Raw genomic sequence first — 15,301 nt, forward strand, 5'->3', positions numbered from 1 at the left:
GTCAGTGTAATAAAGCAAAAAAATTATAAAGATTGGAAAGGAAGAAATAAAACCAATTTGTTTTATTCACTGATGATGTATTTGTATACCTAGAAAATCTAAAAGAATCTTCAGATAAATTATTAGAATTAGTGTTTAACAAAATTGCTAGATTAAAGATTAGTTTTTTTAAAAAGCAGTTATGTTTCCATATATCAGTAATAAGTAGTTAGAAAATGAGATTTCAAAAATACCATTTAAATATATACCTTGGGGGCAGGGCAGCCCAGGTGGCTCAGCGGTTTAGTGCCGCCTTCAGCCCAGGGTATGATACTGGAGACCTGGGATCGAGTCCCACATCCAGCTTCCTGCATGGAGCCTGCTTCTCCCTCTGCCTGTGTCTCTGCTTCTCTCACTCTCTCTCTGTGTCTCTCATGAATAAATAAATAAAATATTTTTTTAAAAATATAAATAAATAAATATATACCTTGGGACGTCTGGGTGGCTCAGTGGTTGAGCATCTGCCTTTGGCTCGGGGCCTGATCTTGGAGTCCTGGGATCAAGTTCCGCATCGGGTTCCCTGCATGGAGCCTGCTTCTCCCTCTGCCTGCGTCTCTGCCTCTCTCTGTGTCTCTCATGAATAAATAAATAAAATTTTCTAAAAAGTAAAGAAAAAATAAATATATACCTTGATATAAATCTAACATGTATTAAACTTCTATATAGAAAACTAAAAAAAAAACCTAAAATGTTGAGAGAAATTAAAGAAGACTTAAATAAAAAGATATATTCATGACTTCAGGCATAGTGTTGCAAAGGTGTCCATTTTCCCCCAATTTATCTATAGGTGATTGAATGTAATCTCAGAGTCCTAATCCATCTGTGCACATACACATGCATGTGTTAAGTTTGTGCAAACTGACCAGCTGATTCTAAAATGTATGTGGAACTACAAAGAGCTAGGATCTCCAATGTATTCTTTTTTTTTTTTTAATTTACTTATTCATGAGAGACACAGAGAGAGAGGCAGAGACATAGGCAGAGGGAGAAGCAGGCTCCATGCAGGGAGCCCGATACGGAACTCGATTCCAGGACCACAGGATCACGCCCTTAGCCAAAGGCAGACGCTCAACTGCTGAGCCACCCAGGCGCCCCCAAGGTATTCTTGAAGAAGAGCAAGGTGGAATGACTTCTTGTCCTGGAGATTGGTACTATTACAAAGCTAGAGCATTCATGTGTGTGCTGCTGGCACTACATAGACACATAGCCCATGGAACAGAATAGAGATCCCAGGAATAGACGTTCACATGTGTGGACACTTGTTCAATGACAAAAGTAGTTCTTCAGAGTAATGAGGAAAGAAAAGTTTTTGAAATAACGGTGCTGTGCTTGCTTCAGCAGTATACTGAAATAATGGTACTGAGTCAATTGGGTATCAATATAGCAGGGGTGAGGTCCCTGCCTCACTTGAAAAATGACCAGTATTACATTTTTTTTAAGATTATATATTTTTTAAAGTAATGTCTACATCCAACATGAGGTTCAAACTCACAACCTTGAGATCAAGAGTTGCATGCCCCTCTGAATGAGCCACCCAGGAACCCCAAAAATTATTGGTATTTTAGATCTAAATGTGAAAGGCAAAATGTAAAACTTCTAGAAGATAATATAAGAGGATATTAGGACCTTAGGGTAGAAGTCTTTAAATGAGATCAATAGAGTATAGAACACAATAACCATAGAGGAAAAGATTGATACATTGAACTACATTGAAATTATGAACCTCTGTTCATGAAAAAATACAACTATAAGAAAATAAAAGGCAAACCACAGAATGGAAAGAAATGCTTACAGCACATATAATTGACCGAAAGCTTACATCTAGAAAATATAAAGAACTGTAAGTCAATAGGAAAAAGATAGGCAGGGGCGCCTGGGTGGCTCAGTGGCTGGGTGACTGCCTTCGGCTCAAGGTGTGATCCCGGGGTGTCAGGATCAAGTCCTGCATCAGGCTCCCCATTAGGAGCCTGCTTCTCCCTCTGCCTGTGTCTCTGCCTCTGTTTCTCATGAATAAACAAATAAAATCTTAAAAGAAAAAGATAAGCAACCTAATAGGAAACAGGAAAGAGAATTAAAGAGATACTTTTTAAAAAGAGGATATTCAGATGTACAAAAAAATTGTGATAAGGTACCCAGCCTCATTAATAATAGAGAAAATGCAGATTAATACCACAAAGAGATATCACTCAAACCCTCTAAAAATGGCTAATATTCAAACACTTAAAATATCAAAGATTGGAACATTTGTGAAGCAGCCAGAACTTTCTTATTCCATCACTTTGGGAAACTCTTTGGCTCTGTCTACTAAAATTAAACATGTTGGGTACCTGAGTACAAAATGTCCTAGCAGCACTGTTCATATTAGCCAAGAACTAACTACATGTAGTCCTATTGCCCAACAACAAATGGAACCAGTAGAATAACTGAATATTTCTACAAAAGAATACTATACCACAATGAATGAACTAAATGGATACACACAACCATGTGGATGAATTCCACAGTGTTAATTGAAAGAAGTGAGGAAGAAAAGTATATACTATATAATTACATTTTACATTAATTTCAAAAGTCAAACTATGATGTTTGATATCAAAGTACAGTTGCTTTGGAGAGAAAAGAGAGAAAGATTTGTAAGGTGACACATGGGGGCTTCTGAAGGGTTAGCAGGGTTCTTTTGATATGGGTAGATTTTCCCCATGACTTCCCCAACTTTGTTGAGGTATAATTGGTGCACATACATTTAAAATGTATGGTTTGATCAGATATATGTGTGTGTCCATATACACATACACACCCACGAAACCATCACCACAGACTAGATTACAAGTATTTCTGCTTTCTCCCCTCCTCACCAGATTTCCCCAAGCCCTTTATAATCTATTCCTCCATCTATTCCAGGCTCCCAGCAACCACTGATGTGCCTGCTGTCATCACAGATTAGTTTACATTTTGTAGAATTGCACATAAATGGAATCATACTGTATATATGCTTTTTTGCCTGTCATCTTTCTTTTTTTTTTTTTTTAAGGATTGTATTTATTTCTTTGTTTATGAGAGACAGAGAGAGAGAGAGGCAGAGGGAGAAGCAGGTTCCTTGCATGGAGCCTGATGTGGGACTCGATCCCAGGATTCTGGGATCACGCCCTGAGCCAAAGGCAAACGCTCAACCACTGAGCTACCCAGGTGTCCCTTTTGCCTGTCATCTTTCATTTGGTATAATGATTTGGATTCATCCACTTACTTGTGTGTCCCACACAACATACCATAATTCTTTTTTATTGCTGAGCAGTAGTACCACATCATATGGACGTACCACAAAATCCATTTACCTGTTGAGGGACGTTTGGATTGTTTACATTTTTTAGCTATTACAAAGAAAATTGGACATTTGTGTGCAAGTCTTTACATGGACAGATGATTTCATTTCTCTTAGATCATATGGTACATGAAGGTGTTTAACTTTTTAAGAACCATTGGTTTTGGGGTTTGTTTGGGTTTTTTTAGGTTTTATTTATTTGAGAGTGAGAGAGAGAGCACAAGCAAGGTGAGGGGCAGAGGACTAGCATCCAAAATCTATACAGAACTTATCAAATTTAACACCCAAAGAACAAATTATCCAGTCAAGAAATGGGCAGAAGACATGAACAGACAGTTCTTCAAAGAGGACAGAAAATGGCCAACAGACACATGAAAAAATGCTCAACATCACTTGCATCAGGGAAGTACAAATCAAAACCACAATGAGATACCACCTCACACCAGTCAGAATGGCTACAATGAACAAGTCAGAAAACAACAGGTGTTGGCAAGAATGCAGAGAAGTGGGGACACTCTTCTGCTGTTGGTAGGAATGCAAGCTGGTGCAGCCACTCTGGAAAACATTGCGGAGCTTCCTCAAAAAGTTGAAAATAGAACTACCCTATGACTCAGCAATTGTACTACTGGGTATTTACCTCAAAGATACAGATGCAGAGATTTGAAGGGACATGTGCATCCCAATATTTATAGCAGCAATGTCCACCATAGCCAAACTATGGAAAGAGCTCAATGTCCATCAATGAATGAATGGATAAAGATGTGATACACACACACACACACACACAATGGAATACTAAGCCATCAAAAAAAAAAAATCTTGCCATTTGCAATGACATGGATGGAACTAGGGGATATTATACTAAGTAAAGCAAGTCAGAGAAAGGCAATTATCTTATGATCTCACTGATAATGTGGAGTTAAAGAAACAAAATGGATCTTTGGGGAAGAGAGGAAAAAATAAGATGAAATCAGGGAGACAAATCATAAGAGACTTTTAATCATAGGAAACAAACTGAGGGTCGCTGGAAGGGGGAGTGGTGATAGGACAGGGTCACTGGGGGATGGACGTTAAGGAGGGCACGTGATGTAATGAACACTGGGTGTTCTATAAGACTGATGAATCACTGAATTCTACCTCTGAAACCAATAATATGTTATATGTTAATTTATTGAATTTAAATAATTTTTTTAAAAAAATTAGGCTACTGGCCCAACATGTAGCTTGAACTCATGACCTTGAGATCAAGAGTCACATGCTTTATGGGCTGAGCCAGCCAGGCGCCCCTGTGTACATTTTGATATATATATATATAGTCCTCATATGTCTTTATTTAAGTACCTCATATATATGTTGAAGACAGAAATTAAGGATCGAGGCCTTTAACACCTTGTAGTGAATTCTGTACAAAAACATACGGAGCCTTAGAGCCTTAGGGCACCTGGGGGGGTACAGTTGGTTAAGCGTCTGACTCTTGGTTTCAGTTCAGGTTGTGATCGCAGGGTCATGGAATCAAGCCTCCTGTCAGACTCCATGCTCCAGAGTCTGTTTGAGACTCCCCTCTCCCTCTGCTCCTACCCCCCACACTTGTTCTTTCTCTTTCTCTCTCTGAAATAAATAAATCTTAGGGGGGGAAAAGATACAGAGCCTTTAATAATTTTGATTTTGATTAACTAGTTCTGAATTTGCCAAAATATATACTTATCTTTAAGAAGGGAAAAAAAAAAAAAGAAGGAAATAGGTCGGGATGCCTGGGTGGCTCAGCAGTTGAGCATCTGCCTTTGGCTCAGGGCATGATCCCAGGGTTCCAGGATCAAGTCCTACATCGGGCTCCCTGCGAGGAGCCTGCTTCTCTCTCTGCCTATGTCTCTGCCTTCTGTCTGTATCTCTCATGGATAAATAAAATCTAAAAAAGAAAAAGAAACTTCTTTAAAAAATTAAAAAAAAAAGGGACTAGGTCAAGTGTTTGGTGAAACTATGTCATGGGTAAATCCCCAAGCCAACCCAAAGAGATGAAGTTAAATATACTGTGTCCTCTTTATCCTTGCATTTTTATTAAAGACTGGCTGTTCATTGGGATGCCTGGGTGGCTCAACGGTTGAGCATCTGCCTTTGGCTCAGGGCGTGATCCCAGGGCTCCAGGATGGAGTCCCACATCAGGCTTCCTCCATGGAGCCTGCTTCTCCCTCTGCCTATGTCTCTGCCTCTCTCTGTTGATAGATAGATTAGATAGATGATAGATAGATAGATAGATAGATAGATAGATAGATAGATAGATAAAAATATAAAAATATTTTTAAAATACTGGCTGTTCAAATAGTACTGTGGGCTTAACTGCACAAATCTGAAGCTCAGGAAGGGGAAACCGTTTAGGAGGCACCAGTGGTAAACTGAGTCAGACGCCTTTATGTGATTCCAGGGTCAGCCCTGGAGTGTGCCCCTACCCTGCTCTTCCAGCAGGATTCTGACCCACACAGTCTGCCTTGGGATCCTGCATGCTTACCACTCACTGGGATGCACGGGCCTCAGATTCCTTCATATATAAAACGGGGATAAGTACAGCCCCCTTCCTATGGGTTTGTTGTGAAGTCAGTGAGATCCCGTTAAACACCTAGAACAGTGTCTGACACATCAATCTCCAGTCCCTCTATGCGTGTTAGCCATCTCCATCTTCATCATCAACACATTATTGACGGTGTGTGTTGGTAAACAACTCATCAGCTTCCTTCCACCTCCGTTTTCTCTTACGTCAAATGACAGGGTTGAGTGGATGATCGCTGAGGCTTGTGTCAGCTCACACCATTATAATTGTGTGATGCGCACCACCTGTAAGTGGCTTCCGGGCCGCTCCCTGTCCTTCACTGTGCTGCCCAGATGGAGCGGTTGTGCCTCCCAGGGACAGGAGGGGCTGCTTCTGGGAAACCCTCTGGAGGAGAAGAGGTGACTGCATGTGGCCTGACTGGAGCGTCTTGTTGCAGCATCTGCGCTGGGGTGGGATGGGTGGTGTATTTATTGGAGCCACTGTGGAGCAAGGAGGGGTGATGGGACCAAAGTCCACCAAGGCCCGCACTTACTGATGGCAAGCACATCAGAGTGATGGCCATGGTGATAACAGTTAACACTGAGCATTCTCTGTGTGGGCAGGTGCTGTCCTCTTAGGTTGGTATTCTCATTACCCCCTTTTTACAGATGAGGAAATTGAGCAAGGAAGTTAGGGAGCTTGGGATCCCTGGGTGGCGCAGCAGTTTGGCGCCTGCCTTTGGCCCGGGGCGCGATCCTGGAGACCCTGGATCGAGTCCCACGTCGGGCTCCCGGTGCATGGAGCCTGCTTCTCCCTCTGCCTGTGTCTCTGCCTCTCTCTCTGTGTGTGTGTGACTATCATAAATAATAAATAAAAATTTAAAAATAAATAAATATATAAATAAATAAATAAATAAATAAATAGAAATTTTTTTAAAAAAGGGAAGTTAGGGAGCTTGCTTATGGCCACACAGCTAGAAGGTGGCAGAGTTAGGAGTTGAACCTCCATTTGTGATTCTTGCACCCATGTGCTTAACCATTATGCTACACGCAGTCGATTCCAGGCAGGGAGTAATGCAGTTTCATTTTTATTTATTTATTTATTTATTCATTTATTTATTTATTTATTTATTTATTTATTTATTTATAAATGGAAGGGATAGCTTTTTTTTTATTTTTTTTTATTTTTTATTTATTTATGATAGTCACACAGAGAGAGAGAGAGAGGCAGAGACACAGGCAGAGGGAGAAGCAGGCTCCATGCACCGGGAGCCCGACGTGGGATTCGATCCCGGGTCTCCAGGATCGGGCCCCGGGCCAAAGGCAGGCGCCAAACCGCTGCGCCACCCAGGGATCCCCAGTAATGCAGTTTCAATAACTAGACTACTTCAGATGAGTATATTCAGGCTTTTACGTTCTGTTTTGAAAAATGGCAAGCTTATGAGAAAGTTGGAAGACTCCTGTAAGGAAAAAGTATGCAGATTCAACACTTCTGCATGTAACCTCTTTCTCTAGTGATCTCCTTTAGGAAAAAGTAAGTGGCAGACATTGTGGTGCTCCTAAGGATGTCTCCTAAATGACAGTAATACTGTTGTCACACACAAGAAGTAGAACATTGAGTACAGATAATTTTATTTTATTTGAGTACAGATAATTTTAATAAACTTCTGTTTGTTTTGGACATATCAGATCTGTTAGATCATTGAAAGTGCCCTGCTGAAAAAAAAAATCCTTATGAGGGGCACCTGGGCAGCTCAGCACTTAAGCATCAAACTCTTGATTTCAGCACAGGTCATGCTCTCAGGGTCGTGAGATCAAGCCCCGAGCTGGGCTCCTTGCTGACATCTGTTTAGGATTCTCCCTCTCCCTCTACCACTTCCCCTTCTGTATGCTCTCTCTTACTCTCTCTCTCATTCTCTCTCAAAAAAAAAAAATCCTTCTCAAAATCTGACTTATTTTTTTTCTTATAGAAATCCTATTCCATGCCCATTGGCATTGAATTTCAGCGGAGATATGCAACGATTGTTCTGGAGCTGGAGCAACTCAACAAAGACCTCAACAAAGTTTTGCACAAAGTTCAACAATACTGCTATGAGGTAGGTGAGCTTTGCATAAAGTCCAACAGGATGGTATGAATTTCCCCTGAGGGCCTGTGCCCACCCCTCTTTTATTTTTTTTTTAATTTTTAATTTTTTTCAATTTTTATTTATTTATGATAGTCACACACAGAGAGAGAGAGAGAGAGGCAGAGATACAGGCAGAGGGAGAAGCAGGCTCCATGCACCGGGAGCCCGACGTGGGATTCGATCCCGGGTCTCCAGGATCGCGCCCTGGGCCAAAGGCAGGCGCCAAACCGCTGCGCCACCCAGGGATACCCCCACCCCTCTTTTATTTGAAGCTAAATAGTTTCACATTTTAGAAAACTCAAACTAAAGCAACATCATTATAAGGTCCTTTAGTATAACCATATTTTACTACATTTTTACTCGTTACAGCATCAGCATCTGAGTGCTTTACACACAGCAAGCTCTTGACTCTGTTGACTTTTGTTTCAATTACAAATGGTATACCTCTTGAAAAAAAACTTTAGAAAAATCCAGAAAAATGATTACTCTTAAACTCTTAATTCCACTGTCCTTAAAACTGCATTTTGGTTTATTTCCCCTAGTTTTTTTTAATATATATGCCCTTTTTCTCACAAAGTTATGGTCATGCTGTGTATATGATTTTGTTTCCTTCTTCTTTAGACTTTACATTAGAACTATAGATTCTTGAACTTCAAATATGTAGAGCATAGGGTTATTTGTGAATTATTATCATGTACATGAAATTATATATAGGAACGCAGTTCAGTGATTTCACCTAAAATTTGATTTTCTTAAAATAAGAATTAAATGATTGCGATGAATTTAGAATGCTCCAGCACTTGCATTTTTAGAGGTTTAATGTTTCCAGTGAGCCACCTCAATTTATGAAATGAGGCTCTTCAGCAGCTCTTTATGACTCTAGCTTCCTAGTTAAATCCCAGAGATCTGCCACCAGCCATGTTATCAGTCCACCTGCCTTGAACCGAGGGAAATGAACTGTGGTTGCCGCTAACTAAACTCTGAGGATATTTTGATCATTCCTCTACCCATCTATTATAATTTATTTTTTTTTATTTTCCTGGTAGTTGCCACCCACATAGCAATAAGTGTTATCCTAGCAAATCGATTTCCCCCTTCAGACTAGCAACTAACCCATGAGAGACACAAACCAAGCAATCTAAGACAGCACATAACAAAGCTGACGACACATGTAGAAATGGGCTGCTCATCAATCTTTTTGTGTAATTGCAGTATATACACAAGGCCTGTTGTGATAGGCTCATTTTCCAATGAAGTAAAATGATTTAATTTTTACAAATCTCTTGGGGAAGGTACAATATTGATTTTATTTTTTAAAGATTTATTAATTTGAGAAAGAGCGTGCATGCATAAGCAGGGGTGGGGAGGGGGAAAGAGGGAGAGAGAATCCCAAGGAGACTACCTACTAAGCATGGAGCCTAATACAGCGCTTGATCCCACAACCCTGAGATCACAATCCGAGCCAAAACCAAAAGTCAGATGCTTAACTGACTGAGCCACCCAGGCGCCCCTACAATACTGATTTTAAAATAAAAGCAGGGATCCCTGGGTGGCTCAGTGGTTTGGAGCCTGCCTTCGGCCCAGAGTGTGATCCTGGAGTCCCGGGATCAAGTCCCACATTGGGCTCCCTGCATGGAGCCTGCTTCTCCCTCTGCCTGTGTCTCTGCCTCTCTCTGTGTGTCTCTCGTGAATAAATAAATAAAATCTTTAAAAATAAATAAATAAATAGATAGATAAATAGATAGATAAATAGATAAATAAAAGCAGAGAATACTACGATTAAGCAGTTCTGTTCCTAATATATATACCAAATATGTATGTGAACTTGTATTTACCAAAAGATACGCATTTGCATTAGAATGTTCATAGCCCCTAAAAACAATTCGAATTTTTTTTGAAGTATTAGAGACAAGGTTATTCATTGCAGCATTCCTGGAAATTGCCAAATATTAGGAAAAACATAAATGCCCATACATAGAGAATTGGCTGAATAACTTAGGGTACGTTCACGCCATGGAGTGCCTTGCTGCTGTTAAGAATGAACGAGGAAGCTCTCTCTATTTCCTGATACGGAGTGATTTCCAGGATATATTAAGTAAAAAAGTATATATTTTAAGTGTTACCTTTGGAGAAAAGAGAAATATGTAAAAATAAAATTAACACATAACTGCTTAGGTTTTTGAGAATGAACACAGGAAGGATAAACTAGAACTAACTCTAGAACTAACTTGGGGGTGGGGCAGCTATTGGGGAGTGAGGGGTAGTGACATTTCTCTGAGTGTGTATTTCCTCAACAAATACAGATGAACTCTAAAATGGAATATAAGTAGAAATAAATGAACCCAACTCTATGTAAGAGGAATGACATAAACACTAAAGGAGACAAAAATGAATCCAAATGACCTAAACTTAGTATTTTTAGACCTTTAGTCTGAGGGTAAATCGAACTTTAAATAAACATTGACCTCTGGTTAGTAAGGTTTTTGCTCCTGGTGATGTGGATTCACAGTCCTGAAACTCTGCATTCCAGGATGGAGCAAATGAGAAACTAAGTATATTGTGGACCAGGGAGGTCTGCTCTCTCGCCTCTGGAGGAGGCAGCTCTGAAGAAGGGGAGACTACGACGAACCCCGTGGTGTTGGCTCAGGATAGGAGACTTGGTCTGACTCCAAGGTTCATTTTCTTTCTGGGACACAGATACAAGTGTGTTTGTATGTGTATAGGCACATGCCGAGAGAGCCCAGAAGTACACACCCTGATGGCAGTGAGCACCCTCAACACCCCATCTTGGCTTTCAAATGCTGCTCTCCAATAAAAGGAAGCAGAGTTTGAAAAAGAGACTGATCCCAGAGCCTGAGCAGAGAAGGTTGAGGAACCCCAGGCCATGTTGCTGTGCCCCCAGGTTAAGGTAATGTGTCCAGTGGAACCAGCTAGACAGAGTGGGTCCCCACTGACTAGATCTGGGGCATTGTGGGCTTCAGCATAAGTAAGTATGCTTGGAGATGACAGCCTTTTGAATAAAGTAAGAATCCATGAGTCCTTACTAACATTCACTCAGTAACCAGTGAACTTTTAAGGAAAACTTCTTAGGGTAAAATATCAGCTAGTAACTGTAGAAGGAATGATAGGAGTGAGACGAAGGGCGTCTGGGAGCCATCACCCTAATAACCAGTAACATCAAGACCCATGGTAACCTAGCAGATAAATGTGTGATGGCAAGGAGCCTCCAAATCTTTCTTCACAAGTGCTTACTCATTACAAAGGGGAGGATCCTGTTCAGGTTGGGGAGGTGGATCTGGCCAGCACCTGACTGGCTCAACCACGTGGTAGAGGTAGCACTGCCCATATCGGGGCAGATCGACATCAGGTGCCTCCTGACTATGATGCCCTGAGCAAGAACTCAGCATCACTCTTAACGGTGTTCCTCCCCAAAAATGTATGACTTCAATGTAATCATGAGGAAACACACACCCATGTTGAGGGACAGCATACAACATAACTGACTGGTACTCTTCCAAAATATCAGGGTCACAAAAGAGGAACTGTTCCAGAATATAGCAATCTACAGAGACATGGCAACCAGATGTTTTCAGGAGGGAGAGCTATGTGTAGGACACTGTTGGGATGGTTGATGGAACATGCATGTGCCCTTTTAGGAGATGGTCTTCGGGCACCTGGTGGACTCAGGTGGTGAAGTGTCTGTCTTTGGTTCAGGTTATGATCCTGGGGTCCTAGGATCAAGTGCCGCATAGGGCTCATTGCTCAGCAGGGAGTCTGCTTCTCCCTCTCCCTCTCTCTTCCCTTCCCCGCTTATGCTCTCTTTCTCTCTGCCAAATAAGTTGTTTTTTTTTTAAATTTTATTTATTTATTCATGAGAGACACAGAGAGAGAGAGAGAGAGAGGCAGAGACACAGAAAGAGGGAGAAGCAGGCTCTATGCAGGGAGCCCAACACGGGACTCGATCCCAGGACCCCAGGATCACACCCTGGGCCGAAGGCAGATGCTAAACCACTGAGCCACCCAGGGATCCCCTAAATAAATTTTTAAAAAGAAGAATATGGTCTTCTATTAGTGATAAATTTCCCGATTGTAACAGTTGCCCTGTGGTTATGTGAGAGAATATCCTTGTACTTAGGAAATGCAAGCTGGAGTAATTTAGGGGTAAAGAGGCACAGTGTTTGGAGCTTATTCTCAAAGAGCCTAGGGGAAGACATTATATCTATGACACGGAGGGAGAGCAAATACTGCCACACAGAATAAACCATAATCAGTGAATCTGGATAAAAGGTTTCAAGATACTTTTGTTCTGTTCCTTTTTAGAAGTTTGAAATTATATCAAAATTAAAGGTTGCCAAAAATATAAAACAAATCAAGAAAAGAAAACTGTTGGAGAAAATCACTTCTAAGGTCGGGGTGAGGCCCATTTTCGTTATAAGTTCTAGTTTCATAACAATCCACAACCAAGAAAACAGTGTACAAACACACATAAATCATTCTGGCCTTATGAATGTACATCTGATGGTCGAATCCTGTTTCCAGCTTGCTCCAGACCAGGGCCTGCAGCCTGCAGACCAGCCCACAGACATGAGACGGAGGTGTGAGGAGGAAGCACAGGAGATTGTCCGGCATGCCAACTCCTCCACTGGACAGCCCTGTGTTGAGAACGAAAATCTGACAGATTTAATCTCCAGGCTTACCGCTATTTTATTACAAATTAAGGTACATCTCAGAGAAAAGGTTTTCTTAGTTTCAACACCTACACAAACTAATTTGTTGCTAAACAATTTTAATACACAGATTGTATTGGGTGTGTCTGTATTTGAACTATAATTTAACTAAATTTTGAACTATTTCTTCCTCCAGTGTCTGGCAGAAGGAGGAGACCTGAATTCCTTCGAGTTCAAATCACTTACAGATTCATTAAATGATATCAAGAGTACGATAGATGCTTCTAATATCAGGTAATTGGTCAGGTGGACCCTAATCATTTCTAGAAGTTCATGGTGGTTTTCAGTACAAGTTTTAAGAATTAGGCATATTTGTGAAGCATTCATATAATTTATATCCTGTAAGGAAATTACAAGAGAGCTCTTCACTTCAGTTATATCCCATCTATTGACAGAGATTTCACACCGATTTTGTTTATGTAAAGGAACTTGAAGACATGTGGTATTTGGGTTTGGGTTGGAGGTTCCGCTGAGTAGTGTTTCCCCAGTCTGAGAGAGAGCCTTCCCCTGCCCACAGCCCACACTCCCACGGCTCCTTTGCCCCTTCCAGCATATATATATATATATATATATATTTTTTTTTTTTTTTTTTAATTCATGAGAAACACTCAGAGAGAGAGGCAGAGACACAGACAGAGGAGAAGCAGGCTCCATGCAGGAAGCCTGATGTGGGACTCGATCCCGGGACTCCAGGATCATACCCTGGGCTGAAGGCAGGCACCAAACTGCTGAGCCACCCAGGGATGCCCTCCAGCAGCTCTTCCCATCGCCACTGTTGCAGACTGGGAACTGATGGGATGGGAGCTTTCGTCCTTCCTTGGGGTCATTATCTTAGCTGGGCTTGGGACTAAAACTCAGCTCTTCCTTTTTAAAAAGTATTTTCCTAACATAGTGAAATAAAGCAGTTAACCGTGTACCTTTTTCAGTTGCTTTCAGAATAATGTGGAAATCCATGTTGCCCACATTCAGAGTGGCCTGAGCCAGATGGGAAACCTGCATGCCTTTGCAGCCAATGACACCAACAGGGACTGAGCCGACTTCATGGCTCCAGCAGCATAAGACGCTGTTCTTCCTTCACACAGGCTTCCAACACCAAATAACCCAAGTGCTGGGAAACAGATAAGGCATTTAACATACTGTACTGCTTCTTAAACCAGCGTTGCTGACCAGCATTCTATTTATTTTCCTTTTATTACTCGGCTGCAGTAGCATTGCTTACGTTACATGTTTATTAGCAAGTATTTTTAAACTGAACATGTCTGAACGTAATACACTTTCATGGAAGAGTGTGCTGACCCTTTTCTGAACGTGCATGAATTCAGGCCGACAGGCGCAGATAGCAGCTTCAGGGGAGAACACCCAGAAACACGGTCTTGCATGTCTGTGGCACGATGTGGAAGCTCTGGCCAGATGACAGCTCAGGCTCCCTCAGCTCATCACCCTCTGTCTTTGAAAGAGGTCACCCTCGAGAGATGGCACGTCCACCCTTGGAGGAAGCCACTGGAATATAGCTGGGAAGTATGGACTTAAGTATATGTGATGGGTACTTGCGGTATGACATGGTTCTAGAGATCATTTTATAATAATAAATATTTTAATTTATCATAATTTATAAAAGAAACCTTTGTTGTTTGTCTTTTGAAAGAAAATGAAGGAGCAGGAAAAAAATGACTTGCAAAATGCTAAATTTCAGCAAGTGGATTTGGCATGACTTTCCCGTCAATTCAGGGCAAAAAGTGCTATTGTTATGAGATTTATTTAAAAGACTGATAACACACTATTTTCATATTTTGTTTATTTGCACAACTTTTGAACCAGATGACTGGTTAAAATCCAACCATACACAATTTATAAAGTCAAAAGATTTTATAAGGAAAACAAATATAATAACCAGTGCTGTGAAATGCAGAAAAAAAAGGTTTGTATTTGGTTGTGGGGTTTTTTTGTTGTTTTTGGTTTTTTAAAGGAAAAACCCTGCCTAAAATGTTAATCTTGTAAAAAGTGTGTATTTGGAATTTTCTTTGTTTTAATATAGAATATTATAAAGTCAAACTATAATAAAATTGTTTTCAGATTTGGAGTTTAAGATATAGCTGTAGAAGTGGCTTTGATTCTTTTAGATGTCTCATAAGATGGGACTTTTTATATGTTAATGTATAATAAAACTAAAACAAGATTATTTTCCATTTGAAATTTTTGTATAGTTTAAAAATGCTTCCATATTCTTTGTTGGTATGGTGCCACTGCAGAACTTTAGTGCAGAGTTTATATTTAGCTAAATTGTTATGTTAATTAAGAAATGCATAAATCCTTTATTCTTAATATTTGTAATTCTAAATAAATTGATCTATGAAAAGTAATATTGACTACCATTTTCATTTGATTAATACAAGTCGATAAGTATCCCTTCAATTTAAAAAATTTTAAGGGGGGCACCTGGGTGGCTCAGTGGTTGAACGTCTGCTTTTGGCTCAGGTCGTGATCCCGGAGTCCCATGATGGAGTCCCACATCAGGGTTCCTGCAAGGAGCCTACTTCTCCCTCTGCCTATGTCTCTGCTTCTCTGTGTCT

General features: G+C 40.6%; 1 protein-coding gene across 3 annotated transcripts in view; it reads left to right on the forward strand.

Annotated features, from left to right (window-relative positions):
- LIN9 (lin-9 DREAM MuvB core complex component) overlaps positions 1–15,091 on the forward strand; it is an 81,363-nt gene extending 66,272 nt beyond the window's left edge. For all 3 annotated transcript variants that reach the window (XM_055324491.1, XM_055324492.1, XM_055324493.1), the window contains 4 exons: positions 7,849–7,974; positions 12,544–12,723; positions 12,868–12,965; positions 13,658–15,091. In XM_055324491.1, coding sequence (XP_055180466.1) covers positions 7,849–7,974; positions 12,544–12,723; positions 12,868–12,965; positions 13,658–13,763 — 510 coding nt within the window. In that variant the 3' untranslated portion in view covers positions 13,764–15,091. The remainder of the gene's footprint in view (positions 1–7,848; positions 7,975–12,543; positions 12,724–12,867; positions 12,966–13,657) is intronic.
- The last annotated feature ends 210 nt before the right edge of the window (positions 15,092–15,301 follow it).

This window comes from Nyctereutes procyonoides, unplaced genomic scaffold (genome assembly GCF_905146905.1).
Source record: "Nyctereutes procyonoides isolate TBG_1078 unplaced genomic scaffold, NYPRO_anot_genome, whole genome shotgun sequence".
Taxonomy (NCBI): domain Eukaryota; kingdom Metazoa; phylum Chordata; class Mammalia; order Carnivora; family Canidae; genus Nyctereutes; species Nyctereutes procyonoides.